We start from the raw sequence: 26734 nt of genomic DNA, 5'->3' as shown, positions 1-26734 counted from the left end.
AACGTCCGGTATAAGGAGTTTTTACTTTAATAAAAGTAAAATACCATGCAAAAATATAGCCCTGGTCCAGAGAGAGAAGCACTGGACCAGGGCTAGCGAAAATACTACCAGTGAAAGGCCTTTATTCATGTTTTGTATTCCAGCATTGGCATCGATATCATATACTTACAACAGAACCAACGTGAAAGTACTGGTATTTCATTTATTTGTTTAAAAAGTCATAGCAAGGCTGTGTGGTTAATGCATGTTTTGTGAATCTACAAAATGTTACTAACGTATTCAAATATGTGTAGTTGAGTAAAAAGGACGTAGAAGTACAAGTACCTCCAAAATACTTTTAATAATATACAGTACTTGAGTAAAAAAAACTGGGGGTGGGTGGGAGGAGTCATGAGCAGTGAGCGATACTTGTTCCTCTTCCGGCGCATGGCGGAGGGCTGGTTGGTCGACGGTATAAAACCTTAAAGAAACCCAAACAATAAAACACATCTTTTCGCTCCATTTCGACGAAACAACTCGATAGATTTTTCACTGGGAACGACCGACGACGGCGAGAACGCGAAAAACACGGAACTTTGCACGCACACGGCCCATTTCCCCCCTCCTAATCCGTAACAGGGCGCGTGGTGGTGGTGTTTGATCCGCCGCGCTCGAGCGAGGAGAAAACGGAGCAACAAGAGGTAAGGACTGGAGCTAAGATGCTATTGCTAACGGCATTAGCATCACCCCCTTCGGAATATCTTATAATCAGTAATCACGGCGATACAGCCAATCTTTGGATAATATAACGTGGGATATATCGACAACTCGATGGATATATTATAGAAATAATCGAATTCGTCGTGTTTTCTTTGCGTTTTATTCCCCCCCCCCTCCAGCAGGCAAGATGAGTTACGGAAGGCCTCCTCCCGACGTGGAGGGCATGACGTCGCTCAAAGTGGACAACCTGACCTACCGCACGTCGCCGGAGACGCTGCGCCGGGTCTTCGAGAAGTACGGCCGGGTCGGGGACGTGTACATCCCGCGGGACCGATACACCAAGGAGAGCCGCGGCTTTGCCTTCGTGCGCTTCCACGACAAGCGCGATGCTGAGGACGCGATGGACGCCATGGACGGCGCCCTGCTCGACGGCCGCGAACTCCGCGTGCAAATGGCGCGCTACGGCCGCCCGCCAGACTCCCACCACGGAGGAGGAGGAGGAGGAGGCGGTGGGGGCGGCGGCGGCGGCCGCCGCGGAGGACCACCGAGGAGGTATGGTGGTGGTGGAGGAGGGGGTTCTGGTGGTCGCCGAAGCAGAAGGTGAGCGTGATCCGTATGGTCATTCTCATTGTTTTGCAGGGTTTAATTGTCATGTCTTATGTTTAAATGTTTTATTTAATTGAAATCACCATATATTCTTTCGGATATAACATGCCGTTCTTTTCCCTCCATGTAGTGGTATTTAGAGCTATAGGTCATGTCTAAACATAGTATAGCCATAGGGGTCATGTTCTTTGTCTCTGCAAAAGTTGACCAATTATTGCAATCATGATGATTAACAGGCTTTTCCTCTTAATTCTACAGAACGTAGATGTCTTGTATGAAATGGTTTCACCAATATTCAATTTAATGGACTAAGCACTGGGGGAACTTGTTTATAATAATTTGAGTTTTATATTTTTCACCAATATTCAATTTAATGGTTTTCACCAATATTCAATGTAATGGACTAAGCACTGGTGGAACTTGTTTATAAGAGTTTGAGTTTTATATTTTTCACCAATATTCAATTTTATGGTTTTCACCAATATTCAATTTAATGGACTAAGCACTGGAGGAACTTGTTTATAAGTTTGAGTTTTATATTTAGTATTTTTACCAAGATGCCATGATGTTAATTAGTTCTTTTAAAAAAAGCTATGACCGGCAAGGTTTTATTTCCTATATCTAAAAAAAAAAAATCTTTCCCCCCTGAACAGCCCAAGACGTAGAAGACGGAGTCGCTCCCGCAGCAGGAGCCGCTCTCGTTCCCGTTCCCGCAGCCGCTCTCGATACAGCCGCTCCAGGTCTCGCTCCTACAGCCGTTCCAAGTCCCGCTCTCCCCAGAGGAAGAAGCCCGCCGCCTCCAGGTCACGCTCCAGATCCAGGAGCCGCACTCCTCCGTCCAACAGAGCCTCCAGGTCGAGATCTAAAAGCCCGCCGCCCAAATCGCCTGGAGAGAATGGAGACGGATCCCCATAGAACATCAACCACAGGGTGCGTATGGGGGGGAAATGACAATATTGCAACTAATGAATGTAATGATCAGATGCGTTGGTGAATTGTTAATTAACTTATCTTTCTAACATTAGCTACATTGTCTTGCAATCAGGGTGGGAAATTGACTCCATCAAAATTTCCAGTGCATATTTTGTGTCGTTGGTTTGTCTGCTGTTTTACCAACAAATTGAGCATGCAATTCATGAACTGCCATGATCAGATTTCATTCTGCATGACAATAATTTGTTAATTTTCTAAATTTATTGATTCTACTGGCAACTCGGTTAATTTCCTGCCCTGTTTGGATTTGGATTGCAGGTGGTTTTTGTTTCCATTCCTACAAATTGATATGCAAAAAAACAGTTTTGGATTTACTGTTTACATGTTCATACCAAGTGTAAGCAAGTAAAAAAAGAGAAACAAATCAGTACATGCTAAGTCTTTTTGACAAACGGTTGTGATAGTAAACCACATCTGGAATTTTCTCCTTCTAAGCTTGCGGAATCCTGTTTGCAAAAGTGGAGCTTGGAGTTTGAAGTACTGAGCTGAACTGAGGAAATATGAGCAGTTAGAAGGGGTGTGTGCTGCCCAGGGGTCGCCTGTTGCTGTTGAGGGTTTGCTATGATGGAGCAGGTTGGCGAGGCAGTCAGAATGGTGGGGTTTGGTGGTGAGGTACGTCTGTCTGCTCCACAGTGGCCTCCAGGTTAAGTCCCTGACAAGGGGCATGATGGTGGTTGTGCAAAAAACCAAGGTTTGTCCAAGTCTTAAGCCATGCAAATTACATTTTTTTTATTGCTCCCCTCCATTGTGTCAAGAGCTCACTGTGTGCTGGAAAATCACCACCAGTCTATGTAAAAATGATGCCTTTTACACATTTTACATAGGCTGGTTCTCAACACACAGATCACACTGGGGAGTGATATGTCAGATTTCCATGTCCATCTCACAGTAGACAGATGGCATTTGTGTTCAATACCAGCGAAGTACCCCTTTATGGCCAAATGATGTAACATTGAGGTGTACTGTTTGGTGCTGTTTTTAATAGTGACTTGGAGGGTCACAAAATTTGGCACATTGTAGACTTAATTTGGGAAATTAAAAAAAAAATTGGGGGGGAAAAAAATTCTGTCGTTGACAAATATTTCGTCTTGTAACCATTGCTTTGTTTGGACATTTTGCAGGTGAAGACGTCAGAACTTCAGGTCCCAGACTGCACAGAGAGGACCCCATCCGAGCAATGATTACCTAGTGTAAAAGGTTATTGTATCATCCTAGGAATGCCTCTGTCTATCTGGTGTTTATTTAGCCAACAAAGGCTCAGCTTTCATTATTATACTGTGATTAATTTCCTTTTCAAATGTTCATATAATATCTTCTGAGCTCTCCTCTCTGTGCACTTTGTAAAATTGTTGACAGCCAATATCTTAATTCTGGAGTATGACACATTGAAAAGATCATGACATTGCTAAATTTTACCAGGTTATCCAGGCTGTATCACATATTTCCATTCATTTTGTTTAAATTTAACTAAACATGCCACTTGTTTACTGGCTGCTTGGTGAGCTTATTTTTATTTCATTCTTCTAATCTTCCTCCCTGTATTGTTTTTGTGCATTAGGCGCAGTTGTGTAGCAGTTGAATTTTGCTGGTTAGCTGTTAAGGTGGCGTGTTGCTCTGCTGAGTGTGCTGATGTTTCCAGTATTCTCCAGAACGGTCCTGTGACTACCTTTGGGTATGGCTGCTCCTACCCTCTGTAGGAGGTACTTTTTCCATTCTGTCAAATTGGAGGTTAAAGATCTATATTTTTTAATTCTCACAAACAGTACATCTTATTTTATGTAACTTTTCTTTCCCCTGTGGTGTATTTTTGACCACTGTGAATGCGATTAAAGTTTTTGCATTTGTTTAAACTGGTCTCATGTTTTATTACTGACGTTTCAATTGTGACAAAGATATGTAATGGAGATTAAGAATATTTATTGTCAAAGATGTCATGTCCATGCTCACAAGCAGTAAACTTCACTGAGTGAACATGTAATCGAATAACTCAAGAATGAGCAATACAAGTCTTTCTGTACATTGCAGTGATGTAAATGGGTTTTCAATTAAATGAGTCCCGGGATGCAGGAATGGTCTTTTAGATTAGTCTCTGGTACATTATGAGTCACACTTCAACGACGTTAGGAGTCATATTTTTGCCTTTTTCTTTTTTACAAATTGCAGCATTTAACTCCATTTTATATGGTTGTGGTTACATTCATGTAGAGAACAGAAGAAGAAATGATTAACTAAAGCTAGCAAAATAAAAACAGTAACCAGTGGATGCAGAGGTCGTTGTTTTATTGCGTCCCTTAACTATAAACTGCGTTTTGGGATGCAAAATGCACCCTATTGTAATCTGCATTGTGTCTAAGCTTTGTTTGGACAGGTATATGGGCTACAAATGTACCCTATTTTAGCAATGGTGCAACAATGAGGCTCTTAAACGTGTGCCCCAACATAATTGACCATGTGACATGATCAAATCAAAAAGCTAATCAGTAATCGTGATGCACCATGTTCGCTCGTAGATCTATTATCTTTCTCAGGTGACATCCTGTAAACATTAGCCCACTTGACCTGTTCTGGCCCTGGGACATTTTTTTTAATGAAATGTTATATCAAAACATTTTCCAAAACATTCAGTTTATTAACTTAATTCCAAAATATTACATGAATTTCATGATCATGACTGGGAACCCTGGATTTCGTGTACATTGCACAGTAGCAAACAATTGCTGATGTACAAGCTAGTCTTTTACATTGCCAAACCTTTCAACAACCCCCTCCACTCAGGCTATGTGAGGTTGAAAGTGGTTAAATATTTAACCAATGAAAAGTAGGGGGTAGTGACTAAGTAACCTTTGGAATTCTGGTTATTTTTCTCATGACCTGGCTGCAAAGTAATGGTTTGACAATTGACATACAAGGTTTGCATCCAACGGTAATATTCTGGTTGTCTTAAGTCCCAAGTGTGATTTTCATCATTTCAACAGAGTGGCTCCCTGGTAGTGTTGACCCAGCAAGCTGAGCTTTGTCTGCATGGAATGTTTCCAGTGGAATGTCCGTGCACTTTAAATTCCATCTGTGGAGCAACGCCTCGATGGACCAGTCAGCACTGAAACACAGACAACACATGGCAATTCAGGAATAAACCCCACTGCAGTCTCAGTTCCTGTAATGAACACTTTAAGACCTTACCTTCTTTCTTGGTATGTGGTCCAAAACTGGGCCTTTGGGTTTTTCCTCAGTAGGAAGGCAATGGTCACAAGAACATTTTCAAAGTCTGAAAAATGTAAGAGTTACCCATTCTCATGTGTGCATACCGCTATACAATATATTCAGAGAGTAAACAAGTGGATAGCTGATCTGCAAGCTTGCAATGACTGAGTGTTGTAATGAGCAATTTTCACTATTAAATATATGAATGCACATTATTGGTCATACGTTTCCACCCAAAAGACCGTATGAATAATCCCTTATGTCTGTCATTGGACACATTGCATGTAAAATAGACCTTCTGGCTCATAGAAGACATCGGAGCCCAGGATGACATCCAGGGCAGGGAGTTGAAGCAGATGTGGGGATATGTCCCCCCATGTCAGTCCCATCACGGTCACATCAGTGAGACAGTTGGCAGCACAGGAGCGCCTACAGTTGTCCAGACACACAGGAAGCTCTGCGCTGTCCGACAGAATGACCCGTGCCCCACACTTTGCAGCCACAACACCTGGTAGACTCACACCTGCACCCAGCTGGAAATAGTTTACAAAATATGTTCAATAAAGTCATTGCTAACTTTTGTCATCATCAGCACGACAGCACTATTAATCAACCAGTTACGGGCTTAATGCACCAAAAATAGATGTACAAACACAGTGCATTGCAACACTCATTGTGAGCTTGTAGATTGTCAGAACACAATGCACGCACACACAAGACAATTGTCAAACAGTTTGGGAACCGCTGCATTCGCACACTAAAGCACAGTTGACCATTGATCATACAACAGTGAAGAAAGTAATGAATGCTAATGCTTTGTAGCATACCTCCAGTACCGTCTTGCGCTGCAGGTCGTCTCTGTGTGTCCATACATACTGGGCCAGTACCACTGCACAAGGCCACACATACATGCCGTACTGTGCATCAAGCACCTTAGGGTGAACATTATACACACAGTCAAATCAGAAATTGATACTTTTCAACTATACATGATTGTATAACTACACAGTTGAACATGATCTAATTAAAAATAGTTGATGACAGACAGTGCAGCACATTTCCAGTGGTTTAATGATTTCTAGTTAATAACTAATGTATTATGCTACTTGCATTTATTTCATGCACTTTGCACATTGTAGTGAGTAAAGGGGAGCAGAAAATGGTGTGCGGACTCTATTTATTCTTCAATACTGCAGCTGGTAAAGGCTTTACAGGTTACGCTAGTAAAGCCTTTACCAGCTGCAGTATTGAAGTAATGGACAATAATCATAATCCATAATACCGGTACAGTCCAATAACATCGTATGAAATTTTCTGCACAGCGACTCCTTTTTACTTTTTCTACAGTATTCTCAAATACGTTTTACTTTGAAGATTTTGAATTCAGGACTTTAATTTGTAAATTGTTACAAAGTATTTATTTATACACTGATATGTTGGCTATGATTCATAGCTTTAATGCAACGGCAGCAAAGGGCATTAGGGCTATGGAACATAGCTATAGATCTGACCAGAGTGTAGAGTAGTAGGCTAAGAGTGGCGTTGACTAACTTGACTCCCATTGTAACAATGGAATGCGGAAGTGCTCATTCTATCTCATTGGGATGGTTTATTAGTTACTATATTACTCTGGTTCTGACTACAAGCACCACTGCATGGTTAAAATTAGCCCCATATGTGCCCTCTCCCTACGCTCATTCTGTAGCTCCGAGATGAGGTCACACACTAGCCCCCTCCCACGCGTTTCAGGAACGGCCTTCAACGGCGCAAGCTTCCGCAGTGTACATTTCTTATCCTTACCACACCATTAATCCAAAAAGTGTATGGACAATGCACCTTTACACTAATTCATACATAGGAGCGGCGCAGAAAATCCCGCCGCTCCTATGTATGAAAGCCTTTACGTCCCGTCTTTTGTCAGTCGCTTCCATGTTTATCAAGGAAGTTGAAAAGCTTTAGCGCCTCCCCTGGTCGAAATTTCCAACTGACTTCAGTTCACTCGACATGCACGCGCACACGCACACTTCCTTGATAAACATGGAAGCGACTGACAAAAGACGGGACGTAAAGGCTTTCATACATAGGAGCGGCGGGATTTTCTGCGCCGCTCCTATGTATGAATTAGTGTAAAGGTGCATTGTCCATACACTTTTTGGATTAATGGTGTGGTAAGGATAAGAAATGTACACTGCGGAAGCTTGCGCCGTTGAAGGCCGTTCCTGAAACGCGTGGGAGGGGGCTAGTGTGTGACCTCATCTCGGAGCTACAGAATGAGCGTAGGGAGAGGGCACATATGGGGCTAGGTTAAAATATATATTTCATAGTAGAACGGTGTCGCTGCCTAAAAGTAACATATCTACATGCGTGGCCTAGCTCTGGTCCATAGCCTTCTACTGCAGGGCAGAATCGAAGCAGTAGAAGGCTAGGGACCAGAGCTAAGCGTGGCCATGCAATGTGTTGATAACTTGTAGGTCTATTCTATTTAATCAGTTTACAAGACAAACGGACAACAAACCTCGGGTATATGGACTGTGAGTGAGTTCAGGGTGTCCCCTTTCTTGTCTTCAAACGTGAATGTTTTTTCTGCTGTCATATCTGCTTCAGTTCCACTGTGCTCCATGCTTGGCCATTTTACTTGTGATTAGATTATTTCTCAAATAATTTTACGATTACAATACAACCCACCATGCTGCCATGTTTGACATTATAACCAATGTTATAATTCTTTCACGCAGCAACTGTGGAAAGGGGTTTCTATTTACTGTTCAGTACTCAGATCCGGTGTAGAGCCCACCTAGTGTATCTGGTAATTTCCACCTACACATACTTGCAAACTGAAATACCGGTAACCATTTCCACACCGGATCTGCAACATGCAAAGCGAATTGATCCCAGTCAGAGAGAAAGGCGGGAAGGTGCCGACCCAATAAGGGCCCAGAGTAATGTAAGGGTCTTCCCTACCACACCCCCGCAACCAATGAGCTCTCCGTGTGTGCAACAGGGGCGGGGCATCTATTGCTAGGTTGAGCATTGGGGGCGGGTTGGATGGTTGCAGTCGCATTGTTGTCGTCTCACCAAACTAGCTCCTCCCGAAGCTACACTTTCACTTAGCACTGCAGACAGCTTCACAACGTCTCTATATCAAAACATAAAACCGAATACATTCATGAATAAATACTACTCTACTTGGTTCATTGAATAACCTTTTGAAGCTGTTAAAACCAGCTGACGTTAGCCTCCTGTTAGAACAACAACAACGCAGCTAGCCGGCTAGCCAGCCGGGCAAATGCATTTCCCCGTCCACCGAAGTAGATAGCTAAGCTAACAGCTAAGATAGCAGCATTCGTAACGTTGTTTTTGTCGTTGTTTGGGTTTTCATGTGAAACATGAACCACAAGAGCAAGAAGCGGATCAAAGAGGCCAAGCGGAGCGCAAGACCCGAGCTGAAGGACTCGCTAGACTGGATCAAACACGACTACTGTGACACTTTCGACCTGTCACTCCGCACTGTGAAGGTACGAGTACTGTCGCTGTCACACGTTATGCTAACGTTAGCCTAGCCAGCCTCCTGCCTCGCACGTTGAGTTGAGTGCAGCTGGGCACGTAGGCAGCACCGATAGTGACACCCTCTTTTAGGTAGCCCAGGCTATTTAAGACCAATTATAATATTCTGTAATGCTTTCATACTTGATGATATTACAGGGCTAACTTGATATGCATGATCAAATAAACAGATACATGTGTGCTTGTATATTACTGTTGCATTGTAAGTAACTGAAATGTATTATTTTGATGAGGAGTTACCAAACTTCCATTCTAAGTTATGGGCTAGCTAACTAGCTAGCTTGGTAATTTGCCAAACTGGACTATCTATCTACCTGTCGATTTGTCATGCATGACAGTGATGTTTTTTATTACCACATTTTGTACTCGTGAATGTGAAATGAGAATGTGTATAATCTGCCTTTTAGGGGTTGGGTCAGTTTACTTTGAAGTGTAGGCTAGTTACTAATTAAATGTTTAATCAAACTTCCTTGACAATTATAGTATTATAGCTATTATAGTAGTTACACGTTTTTCAGAATGTAATCTGGTCTGATTATAATATATTATTATTTTTCATAATCTGACCCGAAGTCAGTTGCTACTAACCCTGTTTCTGTTGTATCCATCTTTTGTATAGCAGATGTTTTTAATGCTAATCAAAAAAAGCTCTAGATCTAGATTCAGACAAATATGCAATCTGATTTCTAAATTTGAGCAAACATTTCAGCACTAGTTGGCTGTCCAATTTTATTACTCTTATGTTTTTGTAGCCCCTTTCGGAACCCTCGGTTACTTTTCTGAATTTTGGACGGCGGTACCCTAGGGTCCCTCGTAGCTTATTCCACCCATAGGACACAGATTTACCCACTGTCTGTTCATGGAGACCCGCACGGTCGCTTGAGTGTTGGTGAGATGTTTCAAAGATGCATACAACAGCAAAAAAAGACAATGGCACTTAATGCCGTCTCGCACACGTTTCAGTTGTCTCCTAAAGCTGTTGTATGCATCTTTGAAACATCTCATCAACACTCAAGTAACCGCACAGGTCTCCGTGAACAGACAGTGGGTAAATCTGCGTCCTATGGAGGGTAGAATAAGCTACGAGGGACCCTAGGGTACTGCCGTCCAAAATTCAGAATAGGTAACCGAGGGTACCGAAAGGGGCTAATGTTGCTGAGGTATAAGTCAATCACTTTCATGTTGTCTGTTTAAAACCACAGTAGTTGGCTCCAGTTGCCACATTTTGAATGTAGTAATGTTCAGGAACTACAGACTAAAGACAATAAATATTTTCATGGAAAAAAATGAGAATCGTGATCTCAATTATTGTGGGGAAAATTCACATTTGAGCAATAACTCTTTGTGCATGTTTTATAGGACAATACCGGTGAGATAAGAGGAGATGATTTGGGTAAATTGTGTTGTCTTTAAATTGTTGCAACATATAATTAAATTTAAATAATGTCACAAACTTTGAAATATCTCCATACTGTTTCATGTCTATCATATTTGAGAGTTTGATATATTTTCCAAATGTAGTTAAAGGGACACTTCACCCTTTTTGCAAAAGAATATATGTTAATGACGTTTAGAAGCTTTAGAACACTTTCCTGGGAGTCTTTATGTGTGTAATATGTGGTTTTAGATATTTTAGATTGTAGCAGTGAGCCTGTTGTCTCTGATGTCATGGACACTGGGCTCACTTCCTTCCTGGACTACATGTTGTCTCAGTAAGACAGCTCTCCCCCCTATCCACAAGGAGGAGCAGTGCACCAAATAATTATGGGAATTGTAGTCCAGGAAGGTAGTGAGACCAGTGTCCATGACATCAGAGACAACAGGCTCACTGCTACAATCTAAAATATCTAAAACCACATATTACACACATAAATACCCCCAGGAAAGTGATCTAAAGCTTCTAAACGTCATTAACATATATTTTTTAGCAAAAAGGGTGAAGTGTCCCTTTAATGCATCAACTGCTTTTGGTCATTTAGACTTAATTGTAGAGAGATCAACACGTTTGAAGTCAACGGCACATCTCAAGCATTTCGTTCCTAAAAATATTTTCCAGGATAAGAATTCAGTTTCCACCACAAAATTGGCATAGTTTGAATAAGTGTAAACCATTGATACTAGTAGTAGCACAATTGTTTTTTACATAATCCAATAGTTATTTTTTGAGGTGTGCGAGCCGATTAATTTAGGCTGCATTAGGGCCTGTTTCTACTTTGAGGTGAGGCTAAGACTAACCTTTGTCTTGTTGCTCAATACAAGAATGCTTCTTTCTGAGCAACACGCCTGTGTGCTTGTACTTTGTGGCGAGCTGGTGTCTAGCACTGAAAATAGCCGATCTGTAAGCTCACAACGTGTCACTCACAGTGTGACGTGTTGTGAACTTGTAGTTGTAGATCAGCTATATTCTGCATAGGACACCATTGTATTATTGTATGTCAGAGTATGAATCGGGCCTAAATCTATTCTGTGTTGTTAGGACAATGTGGAACGTGCCGACTCATTGCGTCTCACCCCCGAGGAGTTCATCGAACGCTTCGAGAAGCCCTACAAGCCCGTCGTGCTCCTCAACTGCCAGGAGAGCTGGCCGGCCCGCGAAAAATGGACGATGGAACGCCTCAAGCGCAAGTACCGCAACCAGAAGTTCAAGTGCGGGGAGGACAACGACGGGTACTCTGTGAAGATGAAGATGAAGTACTACATGGAGTACCTGGAGGCGACGCGGGACGACAGTCCGCTCTACATCTTTGACAGTAGCTACGGCGAGCACGCCAAGCGACGCAAGCTGCTGGACGACTACATGGTGCCCCTGTTCTTCAGAGACGATCTGTTCCAGTTCGCCGGGGAGAAGCGCAGGCCCCCTTACAGGTCAAAGACTCCTGTGTAACTATGGCTACATAACAGCTGTTCCTGATGATACATGCGGTTAGAGCTGGACAGCAGGTGTAACAAAAAAAAAAGTGAAGTGAGGGGCGCTCTTATCTTTGTGTAGGACAAAAATAGCCGATATCACGTAAATTCTCCATTCATTGTCAATGGGAATTTAATGTTTGTGTAAGACAAAAATCTACACTAGCTGAATATAGGAGGGGCTAGCACCCCTCAAAAAGTGGTATCATCATGTTTCAAAATTTCGCCAAATTGTTTTGGTTTTTTCCAAACCCCCTAAATGACTTGAACCCTGTTCCCCTATTCTGGGGTGAACATTCAGTGGAAATTGCTGATTTAAAAGCTTACAACATGTTGCCTATTTTCAGCAAAGAGATTTGGTCTAGAGGGAAATAGTTACTATACATAATATAATGTATGTATAATACAATAGGCTCTGTGTGTGACTGTTGTTACCTTTTCCAGAAGCTGGCCTTCCTGAGTTGGTGTTGGCTAGACCTCACTCTCGCAGTAACTAACTAACTAGTCTCTCATAGCTTCATTTGATTGGCTCAGCAGCAGCGGGATTTGAACCAGAAACTTGTATGAATGTATTGTGTGCTTCCAGTTAGAATCTGCTGCTGAGCCAATCAAATAAAGCTATTTTGAAACTGTCCACGATAAGGAAACGGGAACGCCACCTCCCAAAAAGGAAACTGCAGTCATGCACAGGGCCTATACGGCAGTAGTCGAGGAGGTACTGTAGATCGGCCACTTGGAAGTCAGGAGGTTCCATGTGTGGTCCCTGGGTTAGTGTCAAAGTGTCCTTGAGCAAGACACTGAACCCCTAACTGCTCTGATAAGCAGGTTGTTGCGTTGACCTATGGCTTGCACATGTATTTTTAAGTGCAATATCTCCCCTGACCAATTAGGGATTGCCTCTTCGCAGAGCTTGGTATCTCATGCGGGAGACAAAAATAGCCGGACAAAAATAGCCGATATCACGTAAATTCTCCATTCATTGTCAATGGGAATTTAATGTTTGTGTAAGACAAAAATCTACACTAGCTGAATATAGGAGGGGCTAGCACCCCTCAGAAAGTGGTATCATCATGTTTCAAAATTTCGCCAAATTGTTTTGGTTTTTTCCAAACCCCCTAAATGACTTGAACTCTGTTCCCCTATTCTGGGGTGAACATTCAGTGGAAATTGCTGATTTAAAAGCTTACAACATGTTGCCTATTTTCAGCAAAGAGATTTGGTCTAGAGGGAAATAGTTACTATACATAATATAATGTATGTATAATACAATAGGCTCTGTGTGTGACTGTTGTTACCTTTTCCAGAAGCTGGCCTTCCTGAGTTGGTGTTGGCTAGACCTCACTCTCGCAGTAACTAACTAACTAGTCTCTCATAGCTTCATTTGATTGGCTCAGCAGCAGCGGGATTTGAACCAGAAACTTGTATGAATGTATTGTGTGCTTCCAGTTAGAATCTGCTGCTGAGCCAATCAAATAAAGCTATTTTGAAACTGTCCACGAAAAGGAAACGGGAACGCCACCTCCCGAAAAGGAAACTGCGGTCATGCACAGGGCCTATACGGCAGTAGTCGAGGAGGTAGATCGGCCACTTGGAAGTCAGGAGGTTCCATGTGTGGTCCCTGGGTTAGTGTAAAAGTGTCCTTGAGCAAGACACTGAACCCCTAACTGCTCCTGATGTGCAGGTTGGTGCGTTGACCTATGGCTTGCACATGTAAGTGCAATATCTCCCCTGACCAATTAGGGATTGCCTCTTCGCAGAGCTTGGTATCTCATGCGGGAGACATGAAGACATGCCTTTGTCAATTTGAATAATTCTAATTTTTATATTAGAACCGGTCACTTTTATTAAACAGGTGAGTCTAACATTGTGTTACTGTGCTCGTGTGTTTCTAATGCAGATGGTTTGTGATGGGCCCGGCTCGCTCTGGGACGGGCATCCACATCGACCCGCTGGGCACGAGTGCCTGGAATGCCTTGGTGCAGGGCCACAAGCGCTGGTGTCTGTTCCCCACCCACACGCCCCGGGAGCTGATCAAGGTAACCCGGGATGACGGGGGAAACCAGCAGGATGAGGCCATCACCTGGTTCAACGTGGTGTACCCGCGCACGCAGCAGCCCACCTGGCCCGCAGAGTTCAAACCCATGGAGATCCTCCAGAGAGCCGGGGAGACAGTCTTTGTCCCTGGTTAGTCATTTTTACAACTCGCAAACTCATTGCATCAGCATAGCGTATTTTTGATAGTCAAAAACTATAATGACCGTGCCCAAAAGCCAAAAATCGCGAACCCAGGTTGAAAGTGGTTATTTCTTCTTTGTTTTTGTGGCATTCCTAAGCCAATAATTTGATGACCACATCCCTATGCTCCCTATACTCCTTATGGAGACACAGAGGAGACTCTTTGTGTCTCCATAGGGAATCACTGCTGGTCATCCATGGGATGAGTAATCGATATCTCTCCATGGTAGTAATCGATGGAGAAAAAAAGTAATTTTGGAGGTGAACTATCTCTTTAAGCCACATGTTTGTGCATCAACACAACAAGGACAGACCAAAATGTATGGGGCAGGTTTCTTTTCCATAAACATTGACAATACTGCAGCATGGCATGCCACTTTTTAGACCACCGCCAGGAGTGTGACTGGTACTTCAGAGCTTCATGACAACACGGTGTGATAGCGATGCATGTGACCTAGATTCTTTTAATTCTCCCTGGCTGTAAGATGGCAACTAGATTGGATTAAACGCTCAACTGTTTTTGGCACGAGGCCCAGGGGTTGAGCCTCTCTTTTGTTGCTCTGGTGGATGATGGCAGCTGTGACAAAACCGCACAGAACTGAACTCACTGCTTTGTAGCCCGGCCCTGTCCATCTGGGGGCCTTAACCTTTAATCACTTAAACGTGAAAATCCTTGTGTATTATACTAAAAATCTACTACCCCCCCACCCCCCCAAAAAGAATCAATTGCCCCTGAGAACCAGTGGCCTTGAGAACCAGTGCTGTAGGTGATGACAAATATGTTGTAGGCTGCAAATGTACCTCCACACCATAAACCCAATGATCAGCATTGTAATAATACTAATCTATATTTGCTGATGACTATGATCGACATTTCTTTCATGGCTTTCATGACATTAATGAATGATGACCATCTGCTTGTTCAGGTGGCTGGTGGCACGTGGTGCTCAACCTGGACACGACTATCGCCATCACCCAGAACTTCGCCAGCACCACCAACTTCCCCATCGTGTGGCACAAGACCGTCCGGGGCCGACCCAAGCTGTCCAGAAAATGGTATCGGTAGGTGTCAACAGACAGTCTTTATGAAACCCCATAGTAAGGGTTTGGTTGGTTTGAAACCCCAGGCTTTCAGAGAGATTAAGGTTGAATTATTACATTATAATACCTATTGGATTGTCATTATGTGACACATTGTGAGCTTGTACATCTGCTATTTTTGGATGTGGGAGGAAAAAATATCACGGCAGATATCACGGCAGATATCACAAATAATATAATGGAGTAACTTTATACTTTATATGAATAGTGGAAATAACTGATCTACAAGCTCAAAGCGCATCACACTGATGCGTTTAGAGCTTGTAGATTGATTTTGTACTATATTTGAAAACATGAATATTTTACAACATGAAGACTATTATAACGACTGCCGATTATTATATAATTAAAGTAAGGCTGTCAAAATGATCGCGTTAACGGCGTTAATTAATTGCGTTCAAATATTTAACGTGAATCAGCGTGGCTGCGCCTGCAGTAGGCTATTACCAAAACAAACACATTGTGTCGCACATGGTCATGGAAAGCGACTGAAAAGGACCATGGATATAAAGACAGTGCTGCTGTGCACAGCGGAGATAATGCACAACTCCAGGTACGAACTAAAACACTGACTGAAGCTGATCATTCACAACTAACTAACTCCAGAGTTCTGCAGTCCTGCAATGAAGGAGAGACAATCTCTCTCATTAGTCCACTTCTCTACAATGCCATTCTAGCCTTAAAACTTGTTATTCAATTATATTACTTATAACTTATAACTCCACAGGAGGAAGTCACTAATGTTCTAAGTCACTAATGTTCAGTCTACATGGCCAAAAGCCAGTGTTCATTTAACTCAAAGTGTAGGCTAGGCCTACAAATGCTCACATCATATACTAAATGCATTAGAAAACAAAACATTAAAAAAACAAATGTATATCCGCTTTCTGTCATTTATATTTCCATTTCCACAACAATATACAGGAAAACATGGCATATTTTGGACATAGTTTGAATGGTGATTAATCATGATTAATTAATTTTGAAGCTGTGATCAATCTGTTTAAAAATGTTAATCATTTGACAGCCCTAAATTAAAGATTAGGACGATTATGCAAAAAATAACAGCAATTATCTCAAATAAATGCAACTATTGATTATGTTATAATTTACTTTGTTCCCTGTAATTCTCCCAGCATTCTGAAGACAGAGAGGCCTGACCTGGCCGTGCTGGCTGACAAAGTGGACCTGCAGGAATCCACCGGCATTGCATCCGACAGCTCCAGTGACTCTTCATCATCCTCTTCATCCAGCTCGTCAGACTCTGACTCGGATGTATGTACACACACGCACACACACACACACACACACACACACGCGCGCGCGCTCGTAGTGAGATATTGACACCTTCAAGCGGACACCCTTCTGTTTTATGTTGTTTAAGATCTTATATCCTCCTGATCTGTACCGAAAATAGCCGAGCTCATAGCTGCTATTTCCGTACTGTCTCAGTCTCTTCATACTGTCTCTTATTGGCATACAGCAAAGTATATATTGTAGTCGGTCTTAAGCGGTTAAAAAGTAACGCATTTGGTGTGATATCTTTCACATAATATGCCGGTAAAAAAGAATAGCAGCAAGAAAAGCTACAGTGCGCTCCCAAGTTCCAACCAAGACTGCAGACACAGCAAAATGATCAAGGTTGCTACGTTACTCTGCGATAGCAGTGTTATAATGATGCTCTACTTCATTAACATTAACATCCTTTCAATTAGTAACACCCAGAGTGCAGGACGAAGTTTTATCCAAAAGACGAAGATTATTGATATCACAACCGATCGCATCGCTCCACGGCCTAGGAGCGCCTGTTGCGCAATACTCGAAGTTGCGTAACAGTGGGGTCATCGAAAATATTCCGTTAATAACTCTTGATCTAAATCATCCCGTCCAATTATAAGAAAAGATCATGTGTTAGACGAGACGGCCCACGCGGTCCCGTCGCGTTGGATTTAATCATACCTCCCGTTGTTGTCGATCGGCTTTAGTGTTTTGACTACATTTAGCTGCTACATCCACATCCGGGATAACATCCGGTCCGTCGGTAAAAGTGCTCCGCTGCTATAAATCGCTGGGCGCTATGATTTAATGGATTCAATAACTCCGGGCAATTGGAGTGTTAACATACATGCTAGTCCTCCCTGTGTTGTCTGAACTGCTGTTCATTTTTGATTGCACAAAGGTCGTTCAACCATTCCTCTACACTAGAATAAGTTTAAATAACGTTAGTGTTTTTTGTTGGTTTTTGTTTTATTCAGTCATGAGGCTAATAAATTTAGCATTATGTAACCCATGTTCCATGTGGCAGCCGACATGTGCTTGGCATGTTGCCTCAGGGCCAATCAAATAGCGGAGGTCTCCTGTATTGAGTTCCCTGACTCAGCCTATCTTTCCTGAGTGTAAATGCTTTTGGCATTTCCACTTGACCTCCTTGGCCGTCAAACCTCCTCCCACTGTACCGTACTGTACTGTAAGTTAGATACTAGGTTGGCTCCGGTCCCGTTGAGTTTAATGTCATTACAGTGACAGGTGGAACTGGGCACAGTGTGACACAATGGACCCTTGACCCATGGCCCATATAGGCCTTGTCGAGTGGTGGCAATTATTTTGTTAATCGCAATTATTGTTGCATAATCATCAATCGTTTCCATGTTGAAAAATGTCCAAACATTTTTCAAAAATCGCTGAAATCGCAGATCTACAAGCTTACAACATGTCGTGTTGTAAGCTTGTAGATCATCTATTTCGCTATTCGGTAAATCTTTTGGAAAGTGATTTCTTATTTGTATTTATTTGTCATATATGCCCTGTGCAATTTGTGATTACAAAGCCTAAAAGTCAAACAGAAATTCCGTTGCAATGTTCCAATTTACGTTCCAATGTTCAATGCAAAAAAAATGCTATTAAATCATTAATCGTGATTATTTGTGTGACAAATGACAATTAATCGTCAACTTAAATGAGTAATCGTGACAGCCCTACGGTAGGTAGTTAAGTATACAGATTACAGACATTGACCGACTGGCAGTATCAGATTGTATCCTCTTGGATGTATATCTCAATCAACCAGTGCTTCCCAGGCCCTGAAAAGTACCGACATGTGTTTGGACATACTGTAATAGGGTTTCGCCGACAGAGACGATATGCATTTGTCTACGGACCCCCATTCTTAACTCTCAGAGTGACTGACCCGTAAGGGTCCACTTGGATCCAAAACTATTAAATCATTTAGCTGGGGAACCCCAGCTAAACGAGGGACACCTGGGGGCCCCAATATAGAGAATACAATGTCCCGCTAGCTGTAGATTAATGTGAACAGCTGCCTCTGTCTTCAGCAGCATCCATACAGGAGCTGTCAGCAGGGACATTAGATCTGTATGTAAGCCCTGGACACAGCTGCTGAGAAGAACACCATAAACACGTGTCACATTCTATATCATTGCTGCTGTCAGGGCAGAAACTTCTTATCTCCGTATTTTTACTTTTTGTGTTCTTTTCCCCCCATAAATGAATGCCCTACTTGTCTTGAACATGCTACAGCTTCACACAAAAGCATCAACATTGAGCAGATGCGCAAGCTTGAAACGTGGTGTGAAGTGATGCGTTTTGAGCTTGTAGATCTGCTTTTGCAATTTTTTGGAATCTGAATCCTGAAAAGTAACTGTTTTGGAGTGACATACTGTATGAGGTTTCCACCCGACAGAGAGGATATGTTAGTACCCATGATAAGGCTGTCCCCGAACATTCAGGGTTCGAATGTTTGCTCGTTAGGGTTGGCACTCGAATCTTAATTTATGGCCTTGAACCATTCGTTTTTAATTTCTTTATTATTATAATTCTTTATTATTATATATATATATATTTTTTTTAACTTTTTTTTTGCGAGAATGCGATATGAATAATAAGAGTACTATGTTCATGTTGTGTTTACAATAATTTGAAAAGTCCTGCATGACGGCAGAACACAGTGACGCACACACACACACACTATGCCCACTTCACTTCAATGCGCTTCTGAGAGTACACAGGTGAAACAAATTAATGAACGAGTGACAGCTAACGAGCAAGCTACAGTACACTGCAGCCAGCAAGCTCACATTGGGAAGCATTTTTGATCATACGACAAAATATATGGACAGTTGTACTGTACAGGTAGACTACTCACAATTACCATGTTTTGGGGGCTGCTTGAAAAGTCATGGCTCATTTTGAAACCGCTGGTGCAGATCAGTTATTTTCGCATGTCACAGCACAGCAGCCACTTGACACTCGGTGTGTGTGTGTGTGTGTGTGTGTGTGTGTGTGTGTGTGTGTGTGTGACTGTGTGTGTGTTGGGAGAGACGCGCTGCGCTCTGATCATGTTCAAGACAGATATCTCTTCTCAAGTTGGCATTATAGCGAAGTAAAGACGGTTGTATCCACACTCAAAATGCACACCTTCCCGGTCGGCCAACCCGGTAGCAACCCTCACCAACCCCTGATGAACCATTATTTCACTGATAGTCTATGCAACGTCGCCCCGGAGGATCTATTTATGAATTGCAGCCTGGTTAAAAGCACTCTGAGAAATGAATTAATTAGAACCAAATGGTTCGGATGTTCGCTCGAAAATTCCTGCCAAAGTTCGAGTCTTTGCCAGGCTTTGCTAGGGTACAGCCTTAACCCATGATCCCCTTCACTTATAAGTCCTAATTCAATCACAGCAACACTTTTCTAAGACAGCCTGGGTGTACAGTATAGCACGGTTCAGTGAACCAAAGTGCCGTACATGGTCAAAGCAAAAAGTAAAATTAAAAACAAGCATTCCTAAATGTGTATAAAACAATAGCACAATACAAGACATGAAACTGAACTGGATAATGTGGTAGTATAATATAATATAATGTGGTAGTAATCATGATTGAATGAATTACACTATAAGTGTGGGGAGGGGTATCTGTCAGTCTATATATAACATTAATTAAATCAGGATTTTTAACTATATTGAACTTGACTATTAACTGTATTAACTTTATTTGATTTGATTGTTTCTCAATAGACAGACAGAAAAGATAGGCCTTTATTAATCCCAGAGGGGACTCTTCAATTGTCCATGCAATTCCTTATGTCCCTACATGATTTTGGGGGGTGAAGTGACAATTTAAGGACTTTTAAGACTGAAAAGAAAAAGACCATTAAAGTGGTTGCACACGTCTTTCGGAAAACCGATGGAGAAACACAGCTAAAAATCCGAAAGTGTGTGGGGACCTTTACAGTATCAAAAGTAATCACCAAACTATACTACTGGTCAAACTTTGCCAAATTTAAGACTAAAATATGTGACCTACCCACCCCATCCGTTTGCAGGCGGAGTCGGGAGGCTCGGAGGGAGACGCCATGTCGTCGCACCACAGGAAGAAGCGACGGACGTGCAGCGCCGCAGCAAACGGGGACGCCATCACCGCGCAGGACGACTGTGTCAGCAAGGAGCGCAGCTCCTCGCGCTGATCCACCACCACCACCGCTCCTCCGCTCCCCTCCATGATGTCCATGGGAGACTCCCACACACGTGCGCCGATGACTTAACAACCAGGGTTTTCATTTGTATTTATTTTGGTTTCTCCTATACCGCCGTCCCCCCTCCTCTTCCTCTAGTTGTTGTTGGTGTTGTGCCACGGAGGCACTGCTACTGCTCTGTCTGTTAGATCTGTAAGACCACCGGTGCTGCCGTCGGACAGATGGACAGATGATCAGGACGGAACTTCTGAAGAAGACAATGGTCTGGGGTGGGATCGATCGAGGGTTCTGTTCTGTATAGCTGCCGCCACTGTGCGCCCCGTGTAGACAAAATTGCTTCTGCCGCTGTCGCTTTGGCCTGTCTTTGCCTTATCGGGCGCCACTGGTAGGGTTTCATTGTCTTAAAATCCTGCGTTGGGGCTGTGATTTGTGCGCAGTAGAGAGGCACAAATTGATTTTGAAAATATACAAACTCACCTAGATTATATATTTCCGACGCGGAGATTCGGTGTAAAGGGGGAGGGGGGTTGGGGGGTGGCTGGGAGCTAAGCACAGACCCCTGGGGGACCCCAGTAAAGGGGGGCGTAACCTCTCAGTACTTAAATGTATTGAATGTGGCGCGTTGTAATTGATTGACTACCGCCATTCGACAAAGTATCAATCAATGGTTAGTGACTTTGGAGTGTTTTCTGCCGTTGGTAGAGAGATTGGAACGTATTAGGGCTTAACATGCAGAGTCCCAATTTAAATACTGTCCCACAGGGTTACAGGTTAGTGGTATTAACACGCTGCCTCTTTTCTTTTTATCATAGATGGTGAAAGAGAAGTCTGCATCAGTCACTTATATTTCCTACTTCCAGCAACCTTTTTGATAACGTTTATGCTTGAATTCTGCACTCCTGGAGTCATGTCGTGTCACGTTAAGTCGGTTAAGCCTTAATCAAATTAAGCAGTTAACGGTTGTCCGCAGACAGACAATTGGCAAAAACAATTAAAAAAATAAATAACCCCAAAACATATTAATTGTGACATTAATTCATATCGTACGTATATTTATTTTTGTCCAAGCGTTCACTCTTCTTGTAGGTATAGGATATTTATTCCACTTGACGATGGGATAACAACATGAACGAAGGGAGTAAAAATGGCAGAAGTAATCCTTTAACAGTAGTTTTTTTATACAGTTAGTTGTTCTCAGGTGCCAGAGTGTTAATGTCTACTACTTAAATTTAACAGCAACCAATATCTGCCACTAGTTTTCTTTTCTTTTTTCTTCTTTTTTTGTATTCTGCCTGGCTAATCACACTTGTGGTAATGATATTAAAACAATAAATTATTTAGAATGCTGTTGTTCATATAGTAGCATTTATAAGTAAAACACAAACAAAAAAAGAAAACTGTGCCATATGCTGCTATGTTGAGATGGACTACAAGATGTTGTTCTTGTGAGGTAGTCTTTCTGAGTCTGAATCGCATTGTCTTTTTTTTATATACTTTTAAATTCCAATCGGTCTATGTGAAAGTTGATTCTCCAGCAAAAACACTAGAGGGCACTACAACTCATTGAAATGCACTGCGGGATTGTAGCTTGTTGGATGGATGCAGTGAGTGGGTTATTATGCCTAGCTTTAAAAGTCCATTTACATATTATGTTGTTTTAGAGCAGGTCAAGGGCCAAGTGAGCAAAGTGTAATGGCATTCATTCAGGTTCTACGTCGTCTTGTAAACTAACATCTTGTTTCTCGCAATGAGCATGTGTGAGTTATGTAACATTATGTGACAAACAAGGCTCAGTCCGAGCTTGTTCCAAGATTCTATTTCTCACTTCCTTCTTTCAAGCCACAGAGTACTGTGCAGTCAACACAGATCCCACTTGGGCCCACCCACTGTTTATTTTTTGGGGCGTTGAACATGGCGTCAAGTGAATAATGGTTTTGTGCTTTAAAGCAAGAGACTCCATCATCTAAACAATGAATCACTGTAATCAAAATCCACAGTACATTTTTAATCTGTTTAGACAAAAACAAAACAAAAAAAGTGCCTATTAAGTACCACATGACTGAGGTTTTTTGTTTGCCCCTGAGAGGTGTGTGGTTTGGGTGTGACCGGCTGGCTGCGTTCTCTCCCTCTCTGAGCTGACTACATGTAAAAAGCATTTAGCACTATTATTGTGGTCCCTGGGCTCGCTCACACACAGTGCCTTCAATGTGGCTTCTGTCCTAGCAGGAGGCTTTTCTCCTTCATGTCTTAAGCCTGATATGAGCTAAGCCTGATTTAAACCTAGATGCTGTGCAGTGAAAATAGAAGATCTACAAGCTCTCAACACGTAAGCTTGTAAATCGGCTATTTGCACTTGACTAGGTAAAACCCAGGCTTTGTACTTGGCTGCATGCCAGTGTCGCACACCAGAAGTAGCTAAAATTCCGGCTATTTTCAGTGCACAACGAAGTATATGAAGTCATTTATGGAATCCTTTAATTCACTGTCCTCGCCTCCGCCCAACAAGCATTGTAGCTGGTCTGAGATGAGAAACTAAATTAGTGAAAATAGGCTAGCTGATCTACAAGCTCACGATGTGGCACTTTGTGAGCTTGTAGATTGGCTATTTTCACTATTTTAAAATGATGATAAAGGAATGGTTTTGGACATACAGGGTTTCCACCTGACATTAATGATGTCACAGGATTGATGGTCAGTGTTGATGGAATGAGCGAGAGAGAGAGTGGGAACACTGATACCTTCACCTTATGGAAATCAAGAGCAAAGTGAATAAAGTTTGTTGAGTTAAATAAAGTTGTTTTTCTATGTATCAAAGTGTGCTGCTCTTGTTGCTCTTGCTTCATACATTTTCCTTTCTTCAAGTTCATTGTTTTTATAGAGTATAGTCATACCACATTTGGGTTTTAAGATAAGTTAGTTACTGTTGTATTCTCAGAAAAACTTAATTTGAATGACTCAAATTACTCTTGAGTGCAAATGGATCCAAATGTAATTACAATGTAGTTACAAACCTTCAATTGTCCATTTTATATTACAGATGGTTAAATTACAAGGCTTTTAAGGTGGATTATCCTGGACAGGAATAGTTATATAAGTGAAATTCAAGTGATGGCACTACGAAATTAGCTGGATACTGGATAAATGGGTACTCTCCTAATTGCCTGAAATTGTGTCACCTACCTGAACACATTTTCTGTTTATTAAAGAGAGAGAGCCATGCCATGTTACTGAACAAACGTAACTATAGCAATGATTAGCCTACAGAATATAGTGCTTTGACCTTTTAACAAGAATCATTGTTTTGACCAAAAAATACCACTTACCCTACCTTTAATTGACATAGTCATATTATCGTTAATTGACATATAAGGAATACACTGTCCAGATGAACTGCATAGCATCATAGATAGAATATATCCACTGCACTAGGCAGAGAGGACATACAGGCAGATCAGGAGGGAGTCATTGTCAACTCTGCCACCAAATTAAAAGCACAGAAATTGGTTTGTTTGCTGTAGTCAGAATGGATAATGAATTAGCACAAAGATAGTGCTAGTCTAGTACTCAACTATGTATCCATCCCACCCCATACACACATAGTAGGATACAGTACTGCAGCAGTGCAAGTATACAAATACCAACTTGAACTTACACACACACACACACACTCTCTCTCTCTCTCACTCACTCACTCACTCACTCACAGCTCGCTCACTCTCTCTCTCTCTCTCTCTCTCTCTCTCTCTCTCTCTCTTTTTCTCACAGTTAACAGTCTTTGTATGAGTTGTGCTTGAAATGTATCAATCAATCAAACTCTATATATTACATTATACTGCATTGTTACAGCATTATTACACTTAACTTTATGTTTTATTTGATTTGATTTCTGAGAGTACAAGAATGTGCTGCTTAAATATTCTGGTGACATTAAACATTGAACCTTGAACTTTTTTAAATATACGTAGGCCTACATTATGCCAGTGGTCCTCAAACGTTTTCGTGCCAAGGACCCCTTCACTGCATTTGAAGACAGAGTGCGGGAGTCCCTTCTTTTTCATTATGTCAAGGACCCCCCAAATTAACATTTGGCCACAGACCCCCTTCTTAAAATGTGTTTTTACAGAAACCCACATGATTTGTGATTATAAAGTGTTTAATTATTTCATGGTCTTTTTGAAAATAGCAGATTTGTATAGGGTTTAAGTCATTATTAAACACATGTTTGATTCATGCAATTAACTAATTTGGCTAGGGACCCCCTGGAACCCCCTCAATTAGACTTTTAATTTGTAGACATGGGCAGGAAGTGCTGTGTCCTTAAACCTCAGTGTGCATTACTTGATGCTCCGTGCCGCAGCCTGGCCGCAGCAGTTATTTGCAGTGTTGCCAAGTTTGCTTATTATAAGCTGATTTGGGCTTGTGTTCCTGTAAAGTTGCTTGCAAATATATAATTTGGTTTGATTGATTGTTTGATTGATTGATTGATTGACATTTTTATTAAAAAAATTGTAGAATGGGTACAGTTCAAACGAAAGTACAGGTCCATTTTCAATTCATCAGAACATTTAAAGACGTACAAATATACACTTCAATTTATATACAAATCATCAGTTAAAAATGGAAAAAACATGTACAGTATGAAAAAGATAAAGGGGGGGGGGGGGGGGGGGGACTTTGACTTTTTTACCTACCTAGGTTCTATCCACCAACTTAATCAAAAAAGTCAATCAAAGAACAAGATTCCTTTACAGGATCTTCTCACTGGTCAACAAAAACACCTTGAAGACCTTAACAGGAGCCCTCGTACAACGTTTATTTGACTATGCATCCACCTCTTGGTACCACAGCACCTCAAAGGCCCTTAAAACGAGGCTCCAGATTTCCCAAAACAAACTGGTCAGGCCTCACCCCCCGAACCCACCTCACCCCTGCCCACTTTGACAGGCTGGAATGGCTTAGGGTCGACGACAGAGTACAGCATCTTGCAATGGGTCTGGTCCACACGATTCGATACACCACCAAGATACCCTGTCTAAATACTTCCTTAATGTTAACGAAGTCCACACCCACAACACCAGAGGGAGTGCAACAAACCATGTACAACCCAGATTCGGCACAAACAAGGGACTAAATTATTTTCCGTCCTATGCCACCACAATGTCGAACGCCCTACCAACAGTCATTAAGACATGTTAATCCCTTGACTCGTTCAAAACCGCTCTCAAAGTGCACCTACGGACGGCTGCAATTCGAAAAGGGGCCCCGTAAAATCTGAATCCCCCCCCCACTTCCCCTCACTGTATATTTTTATTTTCCCTTTTTGCTTCCTTTATGATGAATTCCTGTTCTGTTCTTTGGCTATATAGAAGTGTCTATTTGTACGTCTCTAAATGTTTTGAGGAATTGAACATGGTGGACCCTCTTGTAAACAAGTGTAATGCTTAATTGGGTCGTCTACTCACAGTTAACAGTCTTTGTATTGAGTTTGTGCTTGAAATGTAGGCCTACATGCCATTCTGCAAACTGTTAATACATATTTCAATCAATCAAAGTCTAGGGATTTTTTATGTTTTTTTGTGAGGGATTCACATTTTTAAATAGCTGTTGGTAGGGTGTTCCACATTTTAGTGGCATAGGAGCTAAATTAATTTAAACGCTTGTTTGAATTCATGGTGGGTATTTTTTGTTTTGGGGTGCTTGTTTCTAAAGTCAAGCGTAGTTGCTTATTTGACCATTCTTACTAGGGAGGCTATTATTCCAAATGTTTTACTATTTATTCATTTATTTCTCTCTTTCTTTTGGGGGAAAATAGCCTACATATAGTCTGCATGGAGTTCAGGTGTAAACCGCTTCTTTCTCTCTCAGAGTCAGAACCTGGCAACACCGGCTCTTTATCAGATGCAGTGTGGATGCGAGCCTCTTCAGTGTGAAGTTC

At 41.9% G+C, this 26734-nt stretch overlaps 3 protein-coding genes across 6 annotated transcripts; 2 read left to right on the top strand and 1 right to left on the bottom strand.

Annotated features, from left to right (window-relative positions):
* The first annotated feature begins 398 nt into the window (after positions 1-398).
* Positions 399-4148, top strand: srsf2b (serine and arginine rich splicing factor 2b). Of its 4 annotated transcripts, XR_013964886.1 has the most exons (5): positions 399-680; positions 879-1299; positions 1959-2235; positions 2734-2989; positions 3420-4148. XR_013964886.1 is itself a non-coding variant. In XM_080776053.1 (4 exons), exons 2-3 carry the CDS (start codon positions 887-889, stop codon positions 2218-2220), a joined length of 627 nt encoding a protein of 208 aa, XP_080632179.1. In that variant the 5' UTR covers positions 399-680; positions 879-886; the 3' UTR covers positions 2221-2235; positions 3420-4148. The 4 variants fall into 4 exon arrangements, 3 of the variants coding, with proteins under 3 accessions (XP_080632179.1, XP_080632177.1, XP_080632178.1); XM_080776053.1 differs by lacking the exon at positions 2734-2989 and having other exon boundaries at positions 879-1251; XM_080776051.1 differs by lacking the exon at positions 2734-2989.
* A 142-nt stretch (positions 4149-4290) lies between these two features.
* On the bottom strand, positions 4291-8277 carry mettl23 (methyltransferase 23, arginine). The gene is made up of 5 exons (XM_080776050.1): positions 8015-8277; positions 6327-6431; positions 5795-6032; positions 5479-5563; positions 4291-5395 (listed from the first exon to the last, which is right to left on the bottom strand). The coding sequence occupies exons 1-5, from the start codon at positions 8117-8119 to the stop codon at positions 5239-5241; spliced, it is 690 nt and encodes a 229-aa protein (XP_080632176.1). The 5' UTR covers positions 8120-8277; the 3' UTR covers positions 4291-5238.
* Positions 8278-8420: 143 nt separating this feature from the next.
* jmjd6 (jumonji domain containing 6, arginine demethylase and lysine hydroxylase) lies at positions 8421-21302 on the top strand. The gene is made up of 6 exons (XM_080776049.1): positions 8421-9014; positions 11540-11928; positions 13868-14154; positions 15132-15267; positions 16443-16581; positions 20650-21302. Exons 1-6 carry the CDS (start codon positions 8886-8888, stop codon positions 20788-20790), a joined length of 1221 nt encoding a protein of 406 aa, XP_080632175.1. The 5' UTR covers positions 8421-8885; the 3' UTR covers positions 20791-21302.
* Positions 21303-26734: the final 5432 nt, after the last annotated feature.

Source organism: Protomyctophum bolini, assembly GCF_963924005.1.
Source record: "Protomyctophum bolini genome assembly, chromosome: 11".
Taxonomy (NCBI): domain Eukaryota; kingdom Metazoa; phylum Chordata; class Actinopteri; order Myctophiformes; family Myctophidae; genus Protomyctophum; species Protomyctophum bolini.
Note: the sequence above shows the minus strand (reverse complement) of the source record. Positions and strands in the feature narration are given on the sequence as shown.

Coding starts and splice junctions, on each gene's coding strand:
- srsf2b (XM_080776051.1), top strand. CDS start 887: ATGAGTTACGGAAGGCCTCCTCCCGACGTGGAGGGCATGACGTCGCTC. Junction 1,300..1,958: donor GGTGGTCGCCGAAGCAGAAG/GTGAGCGTGATC, acceptor CCCCCTGAACAG/CCCAAGACGTAGAAGACGGA.
- mettl23 (XM_080776050.1), bottom strand. CDS start 8,119: ATGGAGCACAGTGGAACTGAAGCAGATATGACAGCAGAAAAAACATTC. Junction 5,564..5,794: donor TGTCTTCTATGAGCCAGAAG/GTCTATTTTACA, acceptor TACATTTTTCAG/ACTTTGAAAATGTTCTTGTG. Junction 5,396..5,478: donor ACCACATACCAAGAAAGAAG/GTAAGGTCTTAA, acceptor TCTGTGTTTCAG/TGCTGACTGGTCCATCGAGG.
- jmjd6 (XM_080776049.1), top strand. CDS start 8,886: ATGAACCACAAGAGCAAGAAGCGGATCAAAGAGGCCAAGCGGAGCGCA. Junction 15,268..16,442: donor CTGTCCAGAAAATGGTATCG/GTAGGTGTCAAC, acceptor TAATTCTCCCAG/CATTCTGAAGACAGAGAGGC. Junction 16,582..20,649: donor CGTCAGACTCTGACTCGGAT/GTATGTACACAC, acceptor ATCCGTTTGCAG/GCGGAGTCGGGAGGCTCGGA.